Below are 19,617 nucleotides of genomic sequence, written 5' to 3'. Positions count from 1 at the left end.
ATCCCCACCTCTCTTAGCCATTCGTCCAGCAACAGAGAACTGGGTGGAGTCATTAAAAGCTCCTTTGCCTTTAGTTTTCCATTGTTCCTCCTTCTCCTGCAAGATCTTCATCCGATCAGCCAAAGACATCTTTGGTTCTACATCTGCAGAAGACTTCTGAAGAGAGAAAGTGAAAAACAACATGAATCCGTAAAGCTGTTCCACTCTGAAATCCCACTTGTGCTACAGAGATTGAGAAGTCAAACATGCTCAAATTGTGATTTATAAGTTTGTCTTACAAGAGAAAACATTCTCCTTATTGAGCTCTTCTGACACTGGTGATGCAATATAAAAAAGTCCAGATACTATCCGAATACAAACTGCATGTTAATGCAAGGTGTAATGGGAGCCATTAACCCCATACAGATGCTACATTTTCCAGCTGAGCTTTCAACTGTGAGAAATTAACATCCTAATATGAAGCAATGTAATGCACACTTATCAAAGTCAAACACAAAAAGCTTCACCTTTCGATAGACGAGGGGTCAGGAACCTTCTTTCACCAAAGAACTTTTTTTTTTTTCATTTTTCATTAATACATTTTCTTGAAAGAGCCAATGAAAAAACAAATATTTTACTATTATTATTAATTTACTAAAAACATTTATTTTTTCAGTAACATTTCAATAACAATAACATTATTTAGGTCCATAGAAAATTAAAAGGGTCATTCCAGAATGGGAGGACATTTCATGTCAACTCCCACCTCCGGCAGAGCTTCGACCAGATCCCGAGGGAGTCTGGAGATATTGAGTCCGAGTGGACCATGTTCTCCACCTCCATTGTCAACGCGGCCACTCGGAGCTGTGGCCGTAAGGTCTCCGGTGCCTGTCGAGGCGGCAATCCCCGAACCCGGTGGTGGACACCGGAAGTAAGGGATGCCGTCAAGCTGAAGAAGGAGTCCTATCGGGCCTGGCTGGCTTGTGGGACTCCTGAGGCAATTGATGGGTACCGACGGGCCAAGCGGACTGCAGCCCGGGTGGTTGTGGAGGCAAAAACTCGGGCCTGGGAGGAGTTCAGTGAGGCCATGGAGAAGGACTATCGGTCGGCCTCGAAGAGATTCTGGCAAACCGTCCGGCGCCTCAGGAGGGGGAAGCAGTGCCCTACCAACGCTGTTTACAGTGGAGGTGGGCAGCTGTTGACCTCGACTGGGGATATCACCGGACGGTGGAAGGAATACTTCGAGGATCTCCTCAATCCCGCCGTCACGTCTTCCATTGAGGAAGCAGAGGCTGAGGGCTCGGAGGTGGACTCGTCCATCACCCAAGCTGAAGTCACCGAGGTAGTCAAGAAACTCCTCGGTGGCAAGACACCGGGGGTGGATGAGATCCGCCCTGAGTACCTCAAGTCTCTGGATGTTGTAGGGCTGTCTTGGCTGACACGCCTCTGCAACATCGCGTGGCGGTCGGGGACAGTACCTTTGGACTGGCAGACCGGGGTGGTGGTCGTCCCTCTTTTCAAGAAGGGGGATCGGAGGGTGTGCTCCAACTATAGGGGGATCACACTTCTCAGCCTCCCTGGGAAAGTCTATGCCAGGGTACTGGAGAGGAGAATCCGGCCGATAGTAGAACCTCGGATTCAGGAGGAACAGTGTGGTTTTCGTCCCGGTCGTGGAACACTGGACCAGCTCTATACCCTCTACAGGGTGCTGGAGGGCTCATGGGAGTTTGCCCAACCAATCCACATGTGCTTTGTGGATTTGGAGAAGGCATTCGACTGTGTCCCTCGCGGCGGCCTGTGGAGGGTGCTCCGGGAGTATGGGGTCCGGGGCCCTTTGCTAAGGGATATCCGGTACTTGTACGACCGGAGCAGGAGCTTGGTTCGTATTGCCAGCAGTAAGTCAGACTTGTTCCCGGTGCGTGTTGGACTCCGGCAGGGCTGCCCTTTGTCGCCGGTTCTGTTCATAATTTTTATGGACAGAATTTCTAGGCGCAGCCAGGGGCCGGAGGGGGTCAGGTTTGGGGACCACACGATTTCATCTCTGCTCTTTGCGGATGATGTTGTCGTGTTGGCCTCATCAAACCAGGACCTCCAGCATGCACTGGGATGGTTTGCAGCCGAGTGTGAAGCGGCTGGGATGAAAATCAGCACCTCCAAATCCGAGGCCATGGTTCTCAGTCGGAAAAGGGTGGTTTGCCCGCTTCAGGTTGGTGGAGAGTTCCTGCCTCAAGTGGAGGAGTTCAAGTATCTTGGGGTCTTGTTCACGAGTGAGGGAAGGATGGAACGGGAGATTGCCAGGCGGATCGGTGCAGCTTCTGCAGTAATGCGGTCCCTGTACCGGTCTGTCGTGGTGAAGAAGGAGCTGAGCCGCAAGGCGAAGCTCTCAATTTACCAGTCAATCTACGTTCCTACTCTCACCTATGGTCATGAGCTGTGGGTCATGACCGAAAGGACAAGATCCCGGATACAAGCGGCCGAAATGAGCTTTCTCCGCAGGGTGGCTGGGCGATCCCTTAGAGATAGGGTGAGAAGCTCGGTGACTCGGGAGGAGCTCAGAGTAGAGCCGCTGCTCCTCCACATCGAGAGGGGTCAGTTGAGGTGGCTCGGGCATCTTTTCCGGATGCCTCCTGGACGCCTTCTCCTAAAGATGACAGTTAGAGCTAGCTAAACAGCTAGTTTCTATTCATGAGAAAAAGCTAACATTAACATTAATTTACAACCCTGTTACCATAATTAGAGTAACAGGGTTGAATCTCCTTCAGTCCACTCTGTTTATTGTCGCAGCTTTTTACAATACAGCGAACACCCATGATTGTAAACTTTGCATTTACTATCTAGTAATTGCTGACTCTATTACTCCAACTCTGAGCGAACTCTCTGCACCTCACCACGGCGCTTCTCGGGTGCTGCGCTAATCACTCCGCCCAAGTAGCAGTGCTTCGCCTTCTGAGGAAATGGTTCCCAGTATTTAAATGTTTAAAAAATGGCTGTGTCTCATATGACCTTGTTATTTGTACACACTGTGACTATACAAATCACAACATGTAAATAGGAAAATGTTGGCGTTATTTTGTCACTTATTGGGATTAGTATGCTAGCTGTAGCCATTTACATCCAGTCTTTGTGCTAAGCTAGGCTAGCGGTGGGTGCGTCAAACAGACTTAAAGCACGCACGGAGATGAAAAAGGTATGTATGGGGGATACGGTGAATAAGCTAAAGTCCCAAAAAGTCGAAGTGTTCCTTTAAAGGAACCACGCACCTATTAGGAACTAAATATTTAGCATCTTAATTAATAGAAATCAATATTAGAAGAATAAATTAATGAAATATTAAAATAATAATTCCAGAATACAAAATAATGAAAGAAATATAACAAATGATAATAACAAAGGGAGAGAATTTGAGTGAAATTAACAAATATAACACCCATTACATTAAGCTAAATAATTAATATAATTTTGATTATAATATAGCATACATTTCATGTTATTAATGTATTACGATGGGGTGCCAGATTAAAAAATTCAGATACAATTTTATAGCTGATATATTTTAATTATTTAGCTGACTTTCCTCACATTTTGCTATTTTTTCTCATATTTTAGACAGAAATTTGTGTAAAACATGTTCTTTGCAATTGTCAACAATATGTTTTAAAAAAAACCAATCTAAATATTAAATCCAAATATTAAATGTAAAATCTAAATCTGAAATCTGAAATTTAAATCTAAATATTAAATCTAAATCCCAATCTTAATATTGTCCTCAATGTGAGAAAAATTATCTAAAGATGAGGAAAGTGAGCTAAGTAATAAAAATATATCAGCTTTAAAACTGTATCTGAATTTTTACATACTGTATTTTACAGAATATATTTGTTTCCCCTTTTATGTCAACCAGGTAGAGGTAATAAGCACTTAAAAAGCACTTTGCTCATTAACGCTTATCTGGCCAAACTGCCCTTCATTGTTAAGTGTTACCAAATCATTTTGAGCTCATTTTATATACATCAGGTTAATAGGCATTAAAGGTTTTTGAAATTGATATCTATAGGGTTCTTGTTCTTGACGGATGGACTGTTATAAGATGCTATTAAATGTTATTCAACAATGTTCCTGTGTTTCCTGAGCATCTGTCACATTATTGACCTGATCTTTAATCAAAAGTAATCTTATCAATCCCTGTGTCACGATGTGGTTTTGTGTCCTGTCATGTTTAGTGGTTCCCTGTCTGTCTATTAGTCATCCCAGGTGTTTCCTATTAACCACGCCCCCTTGTTATCCTGTCTAGCTCGTTTACCCCTGTATTTAAGCCCTGTGTTTCAGCCCTGTCTTGGTGAGTTCTTGTTTGACTGTTTTTGTGTCTACAGTTACGCTGTTGTTTGGTTGTTCTGTTCCTGAGTCCTGAGTCCTGGTTTAGAATCTAATTAATAAAGTGTGCTGCAACTGGATCTTGCTTCATCTGTGCCTCAACCAACACACACCTGAACGTAACAGAAGAACTCACCAAACCTAGATCCAGCAGCCATGCCTACCTGGAGTCCTGATGTCCAGATCATCCGTCTGAGAATCACGCCATCGAGGATTATGTCGCAGAATTCCTCGAGCTGGCACATCTTGCACAAATGAGCACCCAGTGCTTGATGATCTTCTTCCGCGGGGGATTATCGGAACCACTCCGGTCTCTGATGCCCGAACCTGATCCGCACGGGTCTTTAGAAAGGAACGTTGACCTGGCCCTGTTGTGGAGTGGATCCTTGTTTACTTTGGGCGAGGAGGAGAAGAAGCTCCCTGAACCTGCAGTGTCCCCTCAGACCGCGCTCCACGTCTTGCCAGCAATCAAGCCAGCCACCAGATCGGTGTATGGCCGTACAGGACCTATCTCCAGCATGGCCGATCCTCCGTTAATATCTGCACGTGCTGCCAGGAAGACCGTTCCTGTCACTTCTGCCGATCCAGAGACTGTTCACGTCACATCTGCCGATCCAGAGACTGTTCACGTCACTTCTACCGATCCAGAGACTGTTCACGTCACATCTGCTGATCCAGAGACTTTTCACGTCACTTCTGCTGATCCAGAGACTGTTCACGTCACATCTGCTGATCCAGAGACTGTTCACGTCACTTCTGCTGATCCAGAGACTGTTCACGTCACTTCTGCCGATCCAGAGACTGTTCACGTCGCTTCTGCCGATCCAGAGACTGTTCACGTTACTTCTGCCAATCCAGAGACTGTTCACGTCACGCCTGCCGAGCCAGTGTCTCTGAACAAGATGGCCGCCGCGGAGCCAGTGTCTCTGGACAAGAAGATGGCCGCCGCCGAGCCAGTGTCTCCGGACAAGATGGCCGCCGCCGAGCCAGAGTCTGTGATGGTCCTGCCCAGCTCAAAGCCCTCTTCGCTGCTGGTCCTGCCCAGCTCAAAGCCCTCTTCGCCGCTGGTCCTGCCCAGCTCAAAGCCCTCTTCGCCGCTGGTCTTGCCCCGCTCAAAGCCCTCTTCGCCGCTGTTCCTGTCCAGCCCAGAGCCCTCTTCGCCGCTGGTCCTGTCCAGCCCAGAGCTGCCTTCGCCGCTGGTCCCGTCCAGTCCAGAGCCTCCTTCGCCGCTGGTCTCGTCCAGTCCAGAGCTTCCTTCGCCGCTGGTCCCATCCAGTCCAGAGCTTCCTTCGCCGCTGGTTCCGTCCAGTCCAGAGCTTCCTTCGCCGCTGGTTCCTTCCAGTCCAGAGCTGCCTTCGCCGCTGGTCCCGTCCAGTCCAGAGCCTCCTTCGCCGCTGGTCCCGTCCAGTCCAGAGCTTCCTTCGCCGCTGGTTCCGTCCAGTCCAGAGCTTCCTTCGCCGCTGGTTCCATCCAGTCCAGAGCTTCCTTCGCCGCTGGTTCCGTCCAGTCCAGAGCTTCCTTCGCCGCTGGTCTCGTCCAGTCCAGAGCTTCCTTCGCCGCTGGTCCTGTCCAGTCCAGAGCTTCCTTCGCAACTGGTCCCGTCCAGCACAGAGACTTTTCCGCCGCTGGTTCTGCCCAGTCCTGAGCCTGTCTCCATCTCAGAACCTCAGCCCTCACCAGAGATGGCCGCCGGGGTGCTTGTTCTTGAGCCGGTGTCTGTTCCTGAGCCGGTGCCTGTTCCAGCCTATGTCTCCGTAGCTGTCCCCAAGAAAATTTTGGGGGGGGGGGGGCAGTAGGTCCCGTGATGGGACCATAGAGGCCGCGCCGCCATGGTCGCCTCTTCAGCCAGCTCCACCCTGGTCGCCTGAAGGGTCGTCTCCGCCCTGGCCGCCTGAAGGGTCGTCTCCGCCCTGGCCGCCTGAAGGGTCGTCTCCGCCCTGGCCGCCTGAAGGGTCGTCTCCGCCCTGGCCGCCTGAAGGGTCTTCTCCGCCCTGGCCGCTTGAAGGGTTGTCCCCGCCCTGGCCGCCTGATGGGTCATCTTCGCCTGAAGGGTCGTCTCCTTCCTGGCCGCCCGAAGGGTCGTCTCCTCCTGCACTGCCTGCTCCGCCCTGGTCGCCTGCACTGCCTGCTCCGCCCTGGTCGCCAGCACTGCCTGCTCCGCCCTGGTCGCCTGCACAGCCTGCTACGCCCTGGTCGCCTGTACAGCCTTCTCCGCCGTGGCCGCCCGAGGGGTCTTCGCCTTGGCCACCTGCACATCCTGCTCCGCTCCGCTCCCCCCTGGTCGCCCTCACTCCACGGCCCAGGCCCGCCTTGCCTGTGTCCTGGTTCCGGTTCCCAGTACGGGCCTGACCCTCCGTTCCCTCCCCCAAGACCGCCTCCGCTTCACCGCCCTCCTGAACTTTTTGTTGTTTTTATGGGCGGCTCCTGATGCCCATGGGGGGGGGGTGGGGGGGGGGCGCTATGTCACAATGTGGTTTTGTGTCCTGTCATGTTTAGTGGTTCCCTGTCTGTCTATTAGTCATCCCAGGTGTAATTAATAAAGTGTGCTGCAACTGGATCTTACTTTATCTGTGCCTCAACCAACACACACCTGAACGTAACACCCTGTAACTTTTCGCAACCCTGTTACTTAAATTTCAACCCTGTTACCGTATAATTTTTATTTAAATAATAATAAATTACCTTTTTTAGCTCACAGGGGCTTGAGCTATTGTCCTTATCGTAGTTTGAAGGATTATATGCATTATGCATTTTAGCAAATACTTGAAAATATATGCTGAAATCAGTCAAATTAAACATGTCAAAAGTAAAAAATTTGGCAAAGATGGAACTCAAAAGTTACTGAGCACCAAAAAAATAAAAACTTGTATTATAAAAAGTGTGCCTTTGATACCTGAGCTGGACGAATCAAATTATTTAATGGTATATTGCCTGTTTTTATGAAATACATAATAAAAAATAGTAAAATAAAGGGCCAATTTTTCAAAATTATGGATGCCTAAATGTCCTCCAATTCTGGAATGACCCAAAAAATAGAAAAACGTAACAAACAATAGTCTCATTATGGAATTAATTATGCAGGGCTTTTACTGTGAGGTTAAGTTTCCACCTGAACAGCTTAAAACCTCTTCAGTGTTTGTGTGTGTGTGTGTGTCCAGTCACTAGTCACCAGAAATGTTTCATGCTCCTCTGAATTCTTTATTTTCACCATCTCCACAAACTAGCTAGGCAGCTGCTTGTATCTGAGCACCAGAGGTTTCTATGGTTGTTCACACAGGCATAGAATATGGTTGTGATGTATTTGACTCCTTAATATGGTTGCATTCACACACAGTTTATGGGAGTGACAACTGCATTCGATCACCAAACTCTGTAAACTTTCGTCACACAGTGAAAGAACCGCTCCGTGCAGCACAAGTGTCTCGTATGGGCAAGCGCGTTTTCATTTTTGTTTTATAATAACAGAGACAAAGATATGAGCATATGTCTGAGTGTCATGTAAAGGTTTAAGACTCTGTCTTCCATTGGAATTGCATATTTGTGTGGTCTGGTCTATACCATTCAGGTATAAAAGTTGCTGTCTGTTAATTAAAGGAGACATATCATGCTTTTAAATCGTTCCTTTTTACATATAAATCATACATTTGTGGTCTATATAAAGCGGAACTGCAATGCTTGGGTCTGAATTCCTCATTATTATAGCTCCACAGGCCCCTTTTCTACCCCTTTTCTGATGTGCGTCTGAGAGCAACTCGTTTTGGTGCGGCCTTTTTAAATGCAGATGAGATACGTCATACCCCACCCCCTCTCCAGTTTGTAGAGGTGACACTCGGTTCAACTCCACCCCGTTCGGCCATTTTTGTAGTTTGATAGCAGAGATACGATTATCTAGCGGCACAGAAACTTTTGGACATCCAAGATTTGTGTCAACACAGAAAACATTTCATCATTGGATAGTTTTTTCGTTTTATTAAAGTGTTGTTTTATGTAAGCTTAATGCCCGGAACGCTTTTCAGAAAAGATAAGGCAACTTATTTAGCACAATTCACACAGTAATTCAGGAAAAAAATATCTCCGAATGCTCCACATGAAAGTTTGGTCTTCCGACCTTTTATCACCGTGTCGATTTATTTTGATTAATATGTGCGAGGGAGAGAGAGCAAGACAGCGCCTAGTTTGGAGACGGTGAAGTCTTGTTTACACTTTCGCCTGGCTCGGAAGAGAGAGAGAGAGAGCGCGCAACCGGGTCTCTCTCTCTGCTCGTTCTTTCAGTAAAACATGCGCCCTGTCACAAGCGCGGCAGTTCATCTACATTACTCACCGATCAAATAAGACTTTGGCGGGACAAAAAAATCGCTTTGGCGGGCGCTAAAACAAGTTCAATGCAGGAAAAACCCTGTTGTTGCTGAAGTAGTTATCCTTGAAGTGCTTCGCGTTCGCGCACACAAAAATGACTTTATGGGTACATTTCCGTTAAAAATAAAACTCAACCAGGCACTTCGAAGAGGTTCTGATGCTGGGAGACGGTGTAATGAAGGGTGTGGGTTACTACATCCAACAACCGAACATTTTGACTTACCCTCTCGTAAGTTCTGCATCTTTGAGCTTGGACTACAAAATCGTAGCGAGAAATAAAAATGGCGGATTGCTCGAAGTGTTGAGCCGGTAGTCGATGTCCTTATTTGGCAGTTCCGCTGCAAATACTGTGACGTAATTGTTCACAAAACGTCATAGAGAATAGAAAAATCGGAACAGGTTGAAAAATAAGGCCAAAACAGAATATAAAGATATCAACGAAACACCTGAAGAGACTAATTTCAAATTTTCTATACTTCTAAACACTAAAAATATACAACAAAATGCATTTAAGGACTAAAAAAGTGGATTTAGCATGACATGTTCCCTTTAAGATTTGACTGATGACGAACACGCTGTCGACTGATACTTTCAAATGTTTTGGCCGTCTTTGATATGTACTGATAGGTGATATTCATGGCAAGCATGGTAACAGAATACAGGCTTGTGACTTTAGTTGTTCGTTCATAAAGAAAGTATTCAAGCCGTTATAAGCTGCTGTTTGAACTTTTTTCGAGAAATAAATACTTATGTAAGTAAATGCGATTGTCATTTCCAAACAGCGTAGTCATAAAAACATAAATGGTTTGCTATTGATTGGTGTTGCACACAAAAAACAGTTGTGCATCATGCCTACATAAACACTCTACAGTTGGTTTTGACTGCAAGTCATTCTCTTCAAATGCTTTAGAGTTTAAATATTTTAAACTATTATTTTGTGTTTGAGCCCTAGTGAAAAAATTGCAATTTTTACACATGATTTGACAGTTTATTTGATTAAATTTCAAAACATCTAAAAGGTGTGAATCATGCCTGGCACCTAACACTTTACAGTTGGTTTTATGACTAAGTCATTCTCTTCAATGTTGTATGTAACTTTAGAGACGGTCCCTAAATTTGTGAATATCAAATGTCCAATGTAAAGCCAACTTTGTGCCAGTATTTCACTAAATGCTTAGCGTGAAACTTTGCATGTTACGTTCATATTCTGAGTCCATCTGTTTGCCTGTAGCCTATATAGTATAGCCTACATTCCCAATAAGGTGCGAGTTTGGTCTTTTATATCACAGTATTAGTCCATTAAGCTACGTTAAGTGTTTTCACCCATGATAAGCTTATGATGTCCCCACGGCCATGGGGGAATCCTGCCCTGGAGTATGACATATTGAGGGAACCCCTAGTTCTGCAGCACAGCACCACGATATAAAGTTAAGGAAACTAAACAACCGAGAGAAATATGTCTACCTCAAATTTAAAGTTTGATCTGAAGACATTTAAAGCTACAATATGTAAAAAAAAATATGTTAATAATATGTAAATAAACATATATAAATATGTTTCAATATGTTTTCGCCGCAAGGGGTCGCTAACCTCTTACAGTAACAAAGGCGTAGGTTGATGACGCAGTGATCAGTGGAATGATGGGACTTGCTGTCATGCTGATGGATGAGTGAAAACATTCATGTTTTTTAACATAACTGTGGTATGAAGCAGGTCACGATTGATAATAAGAGACAGATATCAGAGCCACACACGTGTTTTGTGGATATAAAGGATTAAGGACATTTAATTCTACCAAACTACCCACAAGTGGTGAATTACTAACATTTCAGAATAACTGAAATTCTAACATTTCATAATGTTGAGCTATATAACATTGATTTGTTTTATGTACATGTTTCTTCAAGCATCTCGGAGACATTCCCGCAGTTCTTCTGGATTTTGTTTGTCTCTGTTTTTTCTGTTTCTTCATGTAATCACAGACGGATTCGATGATGGTGAGAATCAGATCATCCTGGCTGTTGTCAGATTCCTTGTGCATATAGAAATCTCACTGGATTATTACAATTAATGAATTAATGGCAAAAAGAATGTTTGGAAATGTAAACTGATATTTCCTACTGACACACTACAGCAAAAGATATAAATAACTGACTTAAACCCTTTTTTTGGGGGGGGGGGGGGTATTAACATGCCTAAGACTTTTGCACAGTACTGTATAACACTGTGCAAGTGGTTTTTGGATATTTTGATACAAAATTCTTACATATTGTACCTTTAATTAAAAGTAAACAACTTTTGTGTCTTAATCAGCTTTTCCGCATATATACTGGCTATGATAATCATCACATACTCTTACCGTTTGCTTCATTTGTGTAAATCTGTTTCTGTGAATGAATGAAAATATCTCCCTGTTGTTTTGGTCTTTGTCAACAAAGTACCACCTGACAGCAAATGGAGTACCAAATAACAGCAAATGGACATTATGGATCGGTACTCTACTGCTATTCCTGAAGTTCCCGGATGTGAAATGTTGAATTTTCTGTCGAATTTGAACCAATGAATTTGGGGAAGCTAATTTGTAAAGCAAAATAAAATGGAGTGAAAATAGCCTGTCGAATATAATAGGATGTTTTTAAACAAAAAGAATATTGACATACTTGGCCACTCCATCACCTTCATCTTCAGCTTCATCAGCAAGGCAGTTGGCGGTGTGTGTGGGGTCGTTATGCCGTTCGGCCCAGTTTCTGAAGGGAGGGCATGATGTTCTGCTTCAGAATGTCACAGTACATGTTGGAATCCATGTTTCCCTCAATAAAGCTCAGCTCCCCAGTACCAGCAGCACACATGAAGCCCCAGACCATGATGCTACCACCATGCTTGACTGTAGGCAAGACACAATTTTCTTGGTACTCCTTAACAGGGTGTCACCACATATGCTGGACACCATCTGAGCCAAACAAGTTCATCTTAGCCACAGGACATGGTTCTAGTAATTCATGCTCTTGGACAGGTTGCTTTCAGCAAACTATTTGCAGGCTTTCTTGTGAGCCAGCTTCAGAAGAGGCTTCCTTCTGGGATGACAGCCATGCAAACCAACTTGTTGCAGTGTGCGGAGTATGGTCTGAGCACTGACAAGCTGACCTTCCGCTTCTGCAACCTCTAAAGCAATGCTGGCAGCACTCAAGCGTCTGTTTTTTGAAGCCAGCTACTGCACCTGACGCACAGCACAAGGACTCAACTTCTTTGATTGACCCTTGCAAGGCCTGTTCCAAGTGGAACTCGTCTTGGAAAACCTCTGTATGACCCTGGCCTGTACTGTACTCATATATACACACACATATATATATATAGACAATACTATACTCAAGGGACAATATATATAGAGGCTTATATATATATATATATATATATATATATATATATATATATATATATATATATATATATATATATATATTAGGGTGCATCAAATTTGAATGGGAAATTTTAATTTAAAAATATCAATTTGGCTGGCATTGCATTTTGCTCCAATTAACATAAAAATGACTTTTGCAAAGTTTTGAGGAATTCCATTGAGATTTAGGGGTGCCACCTAACACATGAACTTTGGCAAAATTTCGAAAAATGTGCAATTTTTAGTCTAATTGCCAAAAGGTTGACCTGGAAATGTTGAGTACAGTGGACTTTTATACAGTAACATGTTCTATAGGGTTATCAAAGTAAAAGTTGTTTGTTTGCCCTTTGGGCAACTTGGGCATTTCTCAGAATTCAACTTTCAAGATTCTCCATTCATTTGTCCTATAGACAAAATGAATGGAGGTCAATGGGACATTTTCACGTGGCCTTACCCTGTTAATTTACTGTAACAACTACAATGCTACTCTCAATACACATGAGACATCTACAGTGGGGGAGAACAAGTATTTGATACACTGCAGATTTTTCAGGTTTTCCCACTTACAAAGCATGTAGAAGTCTGTAATTTTGATCATAGGTACTCTTCAACTGTGACTGACAGAATCTAAAACAAAAATCCAGAAAATCACATTGTATGATTTTTAAAGGTGCATTGAGCAACATTTCATGTTAAAAATACCCGTTTTTCTAACCCATACATGCTTAAACAATTGCCTGATGGGCTGAATGAGCCCTTCTCTGATTACTGCGATTGCCTCTATAATCCTGTACAGTAAAATAAATAAGAGGGATTCGGGTCGGAATTTGAGACTGGGCGTGACGTCATGCGCGTTCAGTTGCAGTGTTGCAGTTTCGCTTGTCACCAAAGGGGGCATAGTTCTGCAAAAACTCAGAGACTTGCGCAATGCACCTTTAAGTAATTAATTTGCATTTTATTGCATGACATAATTATTTGATACATCAGAAAAGCAGAACTTAATTTTTGGTACAGAAACCTTTGTTTGCAATTACAGAGATTGTCAGAGATACGGGGCTGTCGCTGGGCAATACGGACATTCAGCTCCCTCCAAAGATTTTCTATTGGGCTCAGGTCTGGAGACTGGCTAGGCCACTCCAGGACCTTGAGATGCTTCTTACGGAGCCACTCCTTAGTTGCCCTGGCTGTGTGTTTCGGTTCGTTGTCATGCTGGAAGACCTAGCCACGACCCATCTTCAATGCTCTTACTGAGGAAAGGAGGTTGTTGGCCAAGATCTCGTGATACATGGCCCCATCCATCCTCCCCTCAGTACGTTGCAGTCGTCCTGTACCCTTTGCAGAAAAGCATCCCCAAAGAATGATGTTTCCATCTCATGCTACACGGTTGGGATGGTGTTCTTGGGGTTGTACTCATCCTTCTTCTTCCTCCAAACACGGCGAGTGGAGTTTAGACCAAAAAGCTCTATTTTCAGATGGTCATTGGCAAACTTCAGACGGCCCTGGACATGCGCTGGCTTGGCTACAGGATTTTAATCCATGATGGTGTGTGTTACTAATGTTTTTTTTTTTTTGAGACTGTGGTCCCAGCTCTCTTCAGGTCATTGACCAGGTCCTGCCGTGTAGTTCTGGGCTGATCCCTCACCTTCCTCATGATCATTGATGCCCCATGAGGTGAGATCTTGCATGGTGCCCCAGACCGAGGGAGATTGACCGTCATCTTGAACTTCTTCCATTTTCTAATAATTGCGCCAACAGTTGTTGCCTTCTCACCAAGCTGCTTGCCTATGGTCCTGTAGCCCATCCCAGCCTTGTGCAGGTCTACAATTTTATCCCTGATGTCCTTACACAGCTCTCTGGTTTTGGCCATTGTGGAGAGGTTGGAGTCTGTTTGATTGAGTGTGTGGACAGGTGTCTTTTATACAGGTAACAAGTTCAAACAGGTGCAATTAATACAGGTAATGAGTGGAGAACAGGAGGGCCTCTTAAAGAAAAACTGACAGGTCTGTGAGAGCCGAAATTCTTACTGGTTGGTAGGTGATCAAATACTTATGTCATGCAATAAAATGCAAATTAATTATTTAATAATCATACAATGTGATTTTCTGGATTTTTGTTTTAGATACCGTCTCTCGCAGTTAAAATGTACCCGATCAAAATTACAGACCTCTACATGCTTTGTAAGTAGGAAAACCTGCAAATTCGGCAGTGTATCAAATACTTGTTCTCCCTACTGTATACTCTGAATATGACATTGTCCACTCTAGAATATTGTTGATGTTAAGCTTAATAGCTTAGCTAACATAGATAGCTAACTGTGGTTAGCAAACTGTTGCTAGCTAATGTTAGCTAGATGTAATGAGCACCAAATACCTATAAATATGACTTAAATGATAAATAAGTATACAAAGACACAACTACAGATATGATAGTAATGTGTAATAATACATACCCAACACAGAAAGATCACCTCAAACAGAAAGATCATCTCTGTTCTCTTTAGCTGTAGTATTGTTTACCTCAGATCTACATTGTGACCATTGAGCACTGTTGACCACTTTATCCAACAAAAACAGATGTGCGGTGGCACCCCTAAATCATCATGTACTGGAAAAATATTTTGCATGTGTTGTTTCTACATATATTGGAACACTTTTAGCACCCAGCCATATCAAAATTCAAGAATTGTGTTTTTTTATGCACCCTAATATATATATATATATATATATATATATATATATATATATATATATATATATATATATATATATATATATATATATATATATATATATAGTTGTTGTTGGCATCCGTCTGTCTCTGGAGACAATGGAATATGCGTCAAGGAGTCTCTGTGGTTGGTATGCAGCATCAAAGTGTCTGCTGTGACTGTATAGTCCAATTTTGGAGCGGCAGGCTATGTTGCAGTTGCTGCAGGTGTAGTATGTGCCTGGGTCAGGATCTGTTGGTGCTATATCTGCGGATGCAACCCTCTGCCGTCTGCGCTTTCTCCGCTCTTCCCACTTGTACTCTTTTTTTTCTTCTCCAACACTTTGATGCCTGCTTCGACAGCTTGCCTCCATCTTCAGCGATCTGCAGCTGCTGCTTCCCAAACTGCTGGATTGATGTTGCCTGCCTTCAAGTCTCGTTTACAAATGTCTTTGTAGCGAAGAACAGGCCTTCCTGCTGGTCTGGAGCCCGTAGCAAGCTCGCTGTAGAGTAGATCTTTGGGTATACGACCATCCTGCATGCGACTGACATGGCCTAGCCAGCGCAGGTGTTTCTGGGAGAGTAATGCAAACATGCTTGGTATTCCCACCTTGGCCAGAACGTCCTTGTTTGGGACACGGTCTTGCCAGGTGATGCCTAGGATCTTCCTGAGGCAGCGCAGGTGGAATGAGTTGAGTCTGCGTTCTTGCCGGGAGTACAGGGTCCATGCTTCACTACTGTATAGTAGAGTACTGAGCACGCAAGCTTGATGCACCCTCATCTTGGTATGTTGTCGTCAGCATGGAATTATCCCAAGCTCTCTTTGCTAGGCGGGCCATAGCTGCTGCTGTCTTACCAATCCGAGTGTTTAGCTTGGCATCCAGGGAGAGGTTGCTGGAGATGGTAGAGCCAAGGTAGGTGAAGTTATCTACCACTTCAAGGGTGTAGTCAGCAATGGAGATATTCGGGATGCTGCTAACATCTTGGCCCATTATGTTGGTCTTTTTGAGACTGATGGTGATGCCAAAATCTCTGCAGGCATCCGCAAAGCGGTTGATAAGTTGTTGTAGAGCTTCTTCGGAGTGTGCAGTCAAGGCAGTGTCATCTGCGAAAAGCATATCAGAACCTTTCGCACCTTGGTTTTTGCTCGGAGGCGTGCTGTGTTGAACAGGTTTCCATCAGTTTGAGTGTGGAGGTAAATGCCTTCTTCTGATTTACTAAAGGCGTGGGTCAGCAGCAAGGAAAAGAAGATGCCGAAGAGCGCTGGAGCGAGTACGCAGCCCTGCTTCACTCCACCTCTGATAGGGAATGGGTCTGAGAAAGAGCCATCGTACTGGACAATGCCTTGCATATCATCATGAAAAGAGATGATAATCCTCAGAAGCTTGTGGGGGCATCCTATCCTTTGCAGTAGGGTGAAGAGGCCTTTCCGGCTGACCAGATCGAACGCCTAAGTCAAGTCGATAAAGGCGATGAACAATGGTCACCTCTGCTCACGACATCTCTCTTGTAGCTGCCTCAGTGAGATAAATATAAAATATATATATATATATATATATATAAATATAAATATATAATTTATTTATTTCAGAAAATGAAGTATTTCCCACAGAAAAGTATTGCAATTACACATGTTTTGCTATACACATGTTTATTTCCTGTGTGTGTATTGGAACAACGCACACACACACACACACACACACAAAAAAAAACGAAAAAAAGCAAATTTGACAATTTCACACAAAACTCCAAAAATGGGCCGGACAAAATTATTGGCACCCTTCCAAATTGTGGATAAATTAGTTTGTTTCAAGCATGTGATGCTCCTTTAAACTCACCTGGGGCAAGTAACAGGTGTGGGCAATATAAAAATCACACCTGAAAGCAGATAAAAAGGATAGAAGTTGACTCAGTCTTTGCATTGTGTTTCTGTGTGTGCCACACTAAGCATGAAGAACAGAAAGAGTTGAAGAGAACTGTCTGAGGACTTGAGAACCAAAAATATCAACAATCTCAAGGTTACAAGTCCGTCTCCAGAGATCTTTTGGAAGTACTGTTAAGACAACTGTTATTTTCTCGAAAAAAAAAAAAAAACAACGGAATTGATTCAAGATAATCATCCACATGATAAAGGAGGTCTTGAATGTGCCAAAAATATAAATAACTAATTTTCGACCAAAAACAAAGTTACGGCCTTTTGCCTTTGCACGGCAGATCTGACACAGAGACAAAAAAAAAGCAAGACTACAGTTTGCCAAAATGTACGCGAGTAAGCCAAAATCCTTCTGGGAAAACGTCTTGTGGACAGATGAGACCAAGATAGAGCTTTTTGGTAAAGCACATCATTCTACTGTTTACCGAAAATGGAATGAAGCCTACAAAGAAAAGAACACAGTACCTACAGTCAAATATGGTGGGGGTTCAAAGATGTTTTGGGGTTGTTTTGCTGCCTCTGGCACTGGGTGCCTTGACTGTGTGCAAGGCATCATGAAATCTGAGGATTACCAAAGGATTTTGGGTCGCAATGTAGGGCCCAGTGTCAGAAAGCTGGGTTTGCGTCCGAGATCATGGGTCTTCCAGCAGGACAATGACCCCAAACATACTTCAAAAAGCACCCAGAAATGGATGGCAACAAAGCGCTGGAGAGTTCTGAAGTGGTCAGCAATGAGTCCAGATCTAAATCCCATTGAACACCTATGGAGAGATCTTAAAATTGCTGTTGGGAAAAGGTGCCCTTCCAATATTAGAGACCTGGAGCAGTTTGCAAAAGAAGAGTGGTCCAAAATTCCGGGTGAGAGGTGTAAGAAGCTTATTGATGGTTATAGGAAGCGATTGATTTCAGTTATTTTTTCCAAAGTGTGTGCAACCAAATATTAAGTTAAGGGTGCCAATAATTTTGTCCGGCCCATTTTGGAGTTTTGTGTGAAAAAAATTTCCTGTTTTTTTGTGTTGTTCCAATACATACAAAGGAAATAAACGTGTATAGCAAAACATGTGTAATTGCAATACTTTTCTGTGAGAAATACTTCATTTTTTGTAAAATTTTCAGGGGTGCCAACACTTTTGGCCATGACTGTGTGTGTGTGTATATATATATAGGATGGATTTTCATAGTCGAATCTGATTCGTTAGATTTTGCCGTAGTCAACTGATAGTCAAACCTTTTTTTTTTTTTTTTTTTTTTAGATAGCAGCTAGATTTTTTCCATTTCAAACAAAAGAGCTAAAAAACACATATATATCACACATATATCATAACATTTCATAAACATGAGGAGCAATATGAGAGAGAAATTTGGTGATGGTTGTTTAGGTACATTAAACCACGTAAAGCTTTTTCACGCCCATGAGAACCGTGTGGAGTCAACTCACAGCCGCTCCGCTGCCCTGCTGAAAATGTGAAGCAGAAAAGCTTAATATCAGATAACGTCCATAATAATTGGACTCTGGGTTCGATTTTTTGACCATTTTCAGTGGTTATGAGGAGCAATATGAGAGGGAAATTTGGTAATCGTTGTTTAGGTACATTAAACAACGTAAAGCTTTTTAACGCACATGAGAACCGTGTGGAGTCAGCTTTTTAACGCACATGAGAACCGTGTGGAGTCAACTCACAGCCGCTCCGCAGCCCTGCTGAAAATGTGAAGCAGATTTTTGAATACTTTTTTATCTATTTACATTAGTAAGCTACAGGACATCGTCTTTCAAAACATGACCTGAAAAAATAAAATAAAAATGGTACCCAGCCCTTCTGAAAATGCGAATGCGTCTCTGTCCCCAGCACATTTCAAACCAAACTGACGCCCATGTATTCGACTATGAGGTTCATAGTCGAATCAGACCTCTCCGAATCGAATCGTCGAATCCTCGACTATTAGAAGTCAGCCCTAATATATATATATAAATCTTTCTACGGAACAAGGAATCACGTATGTGGGGTAAAACCCGTCCCTCTGACTGAGGGGAGGAACTTTGTCTATGGCTCCTTTCTGCAACAGTAAATGAATTTCTAAGGAAAGAGCCATTGACCTGCTTACATTTTTGACAACTGTCGGAAGGATTCCTGAAAACTTGAGAGGCCAGCGTCGGAACTGCAGAGTGTATCCCCAGCACTAATTCTCTAGAACCCAGGGGTTGGACACAAAATTTTTCCAGTAATCTAGATGTTGCACAGTGAAACGACTGTATGCTGGCCCCAGAGCTTCAGGGTTTTTGGCTTCTGTCTTTAGGACCTGTGGGGAGGCGCTGACGTGGCCCCCCCTGATGGTGACGGTGAAAAAAGGGCAACATCCCTGGGCCTCTTCAGCACCTCTATGTCACTGTGGTGAGTGAAGCTGGGAAGTGTTGTGTTGACACACGTGTTGCTCTAAGCCCGGGTATTGTGGGTGAGCCAGAGCTGATGGAATTCTAAAAGGTGGTGCCTGTGGGAGTTAGTGGTCGTGTGGCTTCTGACAACTTCATTCTCTTCTCCAATACCTCAGAAACATTGGGGTCAAAAAAATGTCCCAGTTCAATTGGCAGTTCTCTCAATGTCTTTTTACAATCTTCAGGTAATCTTGCCTGAGCCATACCTGGCTGTTAGAAGGGTTGCTGAAAGTGTCCCAAGTTCTCGAGCCACATGACCCATAGTCAACAGAGCCATCTGTAAGAACTGAGGTATAGAAGTGTCAACATTTGCTGACTCTAATGTGTTATTACAGACAAGAAGCAGTAGGCAGATAATATTCTCTGCTTGAGTTATATAGGCTACTGACTCATATGCCTTCTTCAAGAAAGTGTCAGTACATCCATATTGCGCACTTTACATAC

General features: G+C 43.7%; 1 protein-coding gene across 6 annotated transcripts in view; it reads right to left on the bottom strand.

Annotated features, from left to right (window-relative positions):
• svild (supervillin d) overlaps positions 1-19,617 on the bottom strand; it is a 226,291-nt gene that overhangs the window by 78,794 nt on the left and 127,880 nt on the right. For all 6 annotated transcript variants that reach the window (XR_014032158.1, XR_014032159.1, XM_081393653.1 and 3 more), the window contains one exon: positions 9-156. Coding sequence is in view for 4 of the 6 variants with exons in the window: in XM_081393653.1 (XP_081249779.1) it covers positions 9-156 (148 nt within the window). In the remaining 2 variants the exon portion in view is untranslated. The remainder of the gene's footprint in view (positions 1-8; positions 157-19,617) is intronic.

Source organism: Scardinius erythrophthalmus, assembly GCF_964197995.2.
Source record: "Scardinius erythrophthalmus genome assembly, chromosome: 18".
NCBI classification, from domain to species: Eukaryota; Metazoa; Chordata; class Actinopteri; order Cypriniformes; family Leuciscidae; genus Scardinius; species Scardinius erythrophthalmus.
Note: the sequence above shows the minus strand (reverse complement) of the source record. Positions and strands in the feature narration are given on the sequence as shown.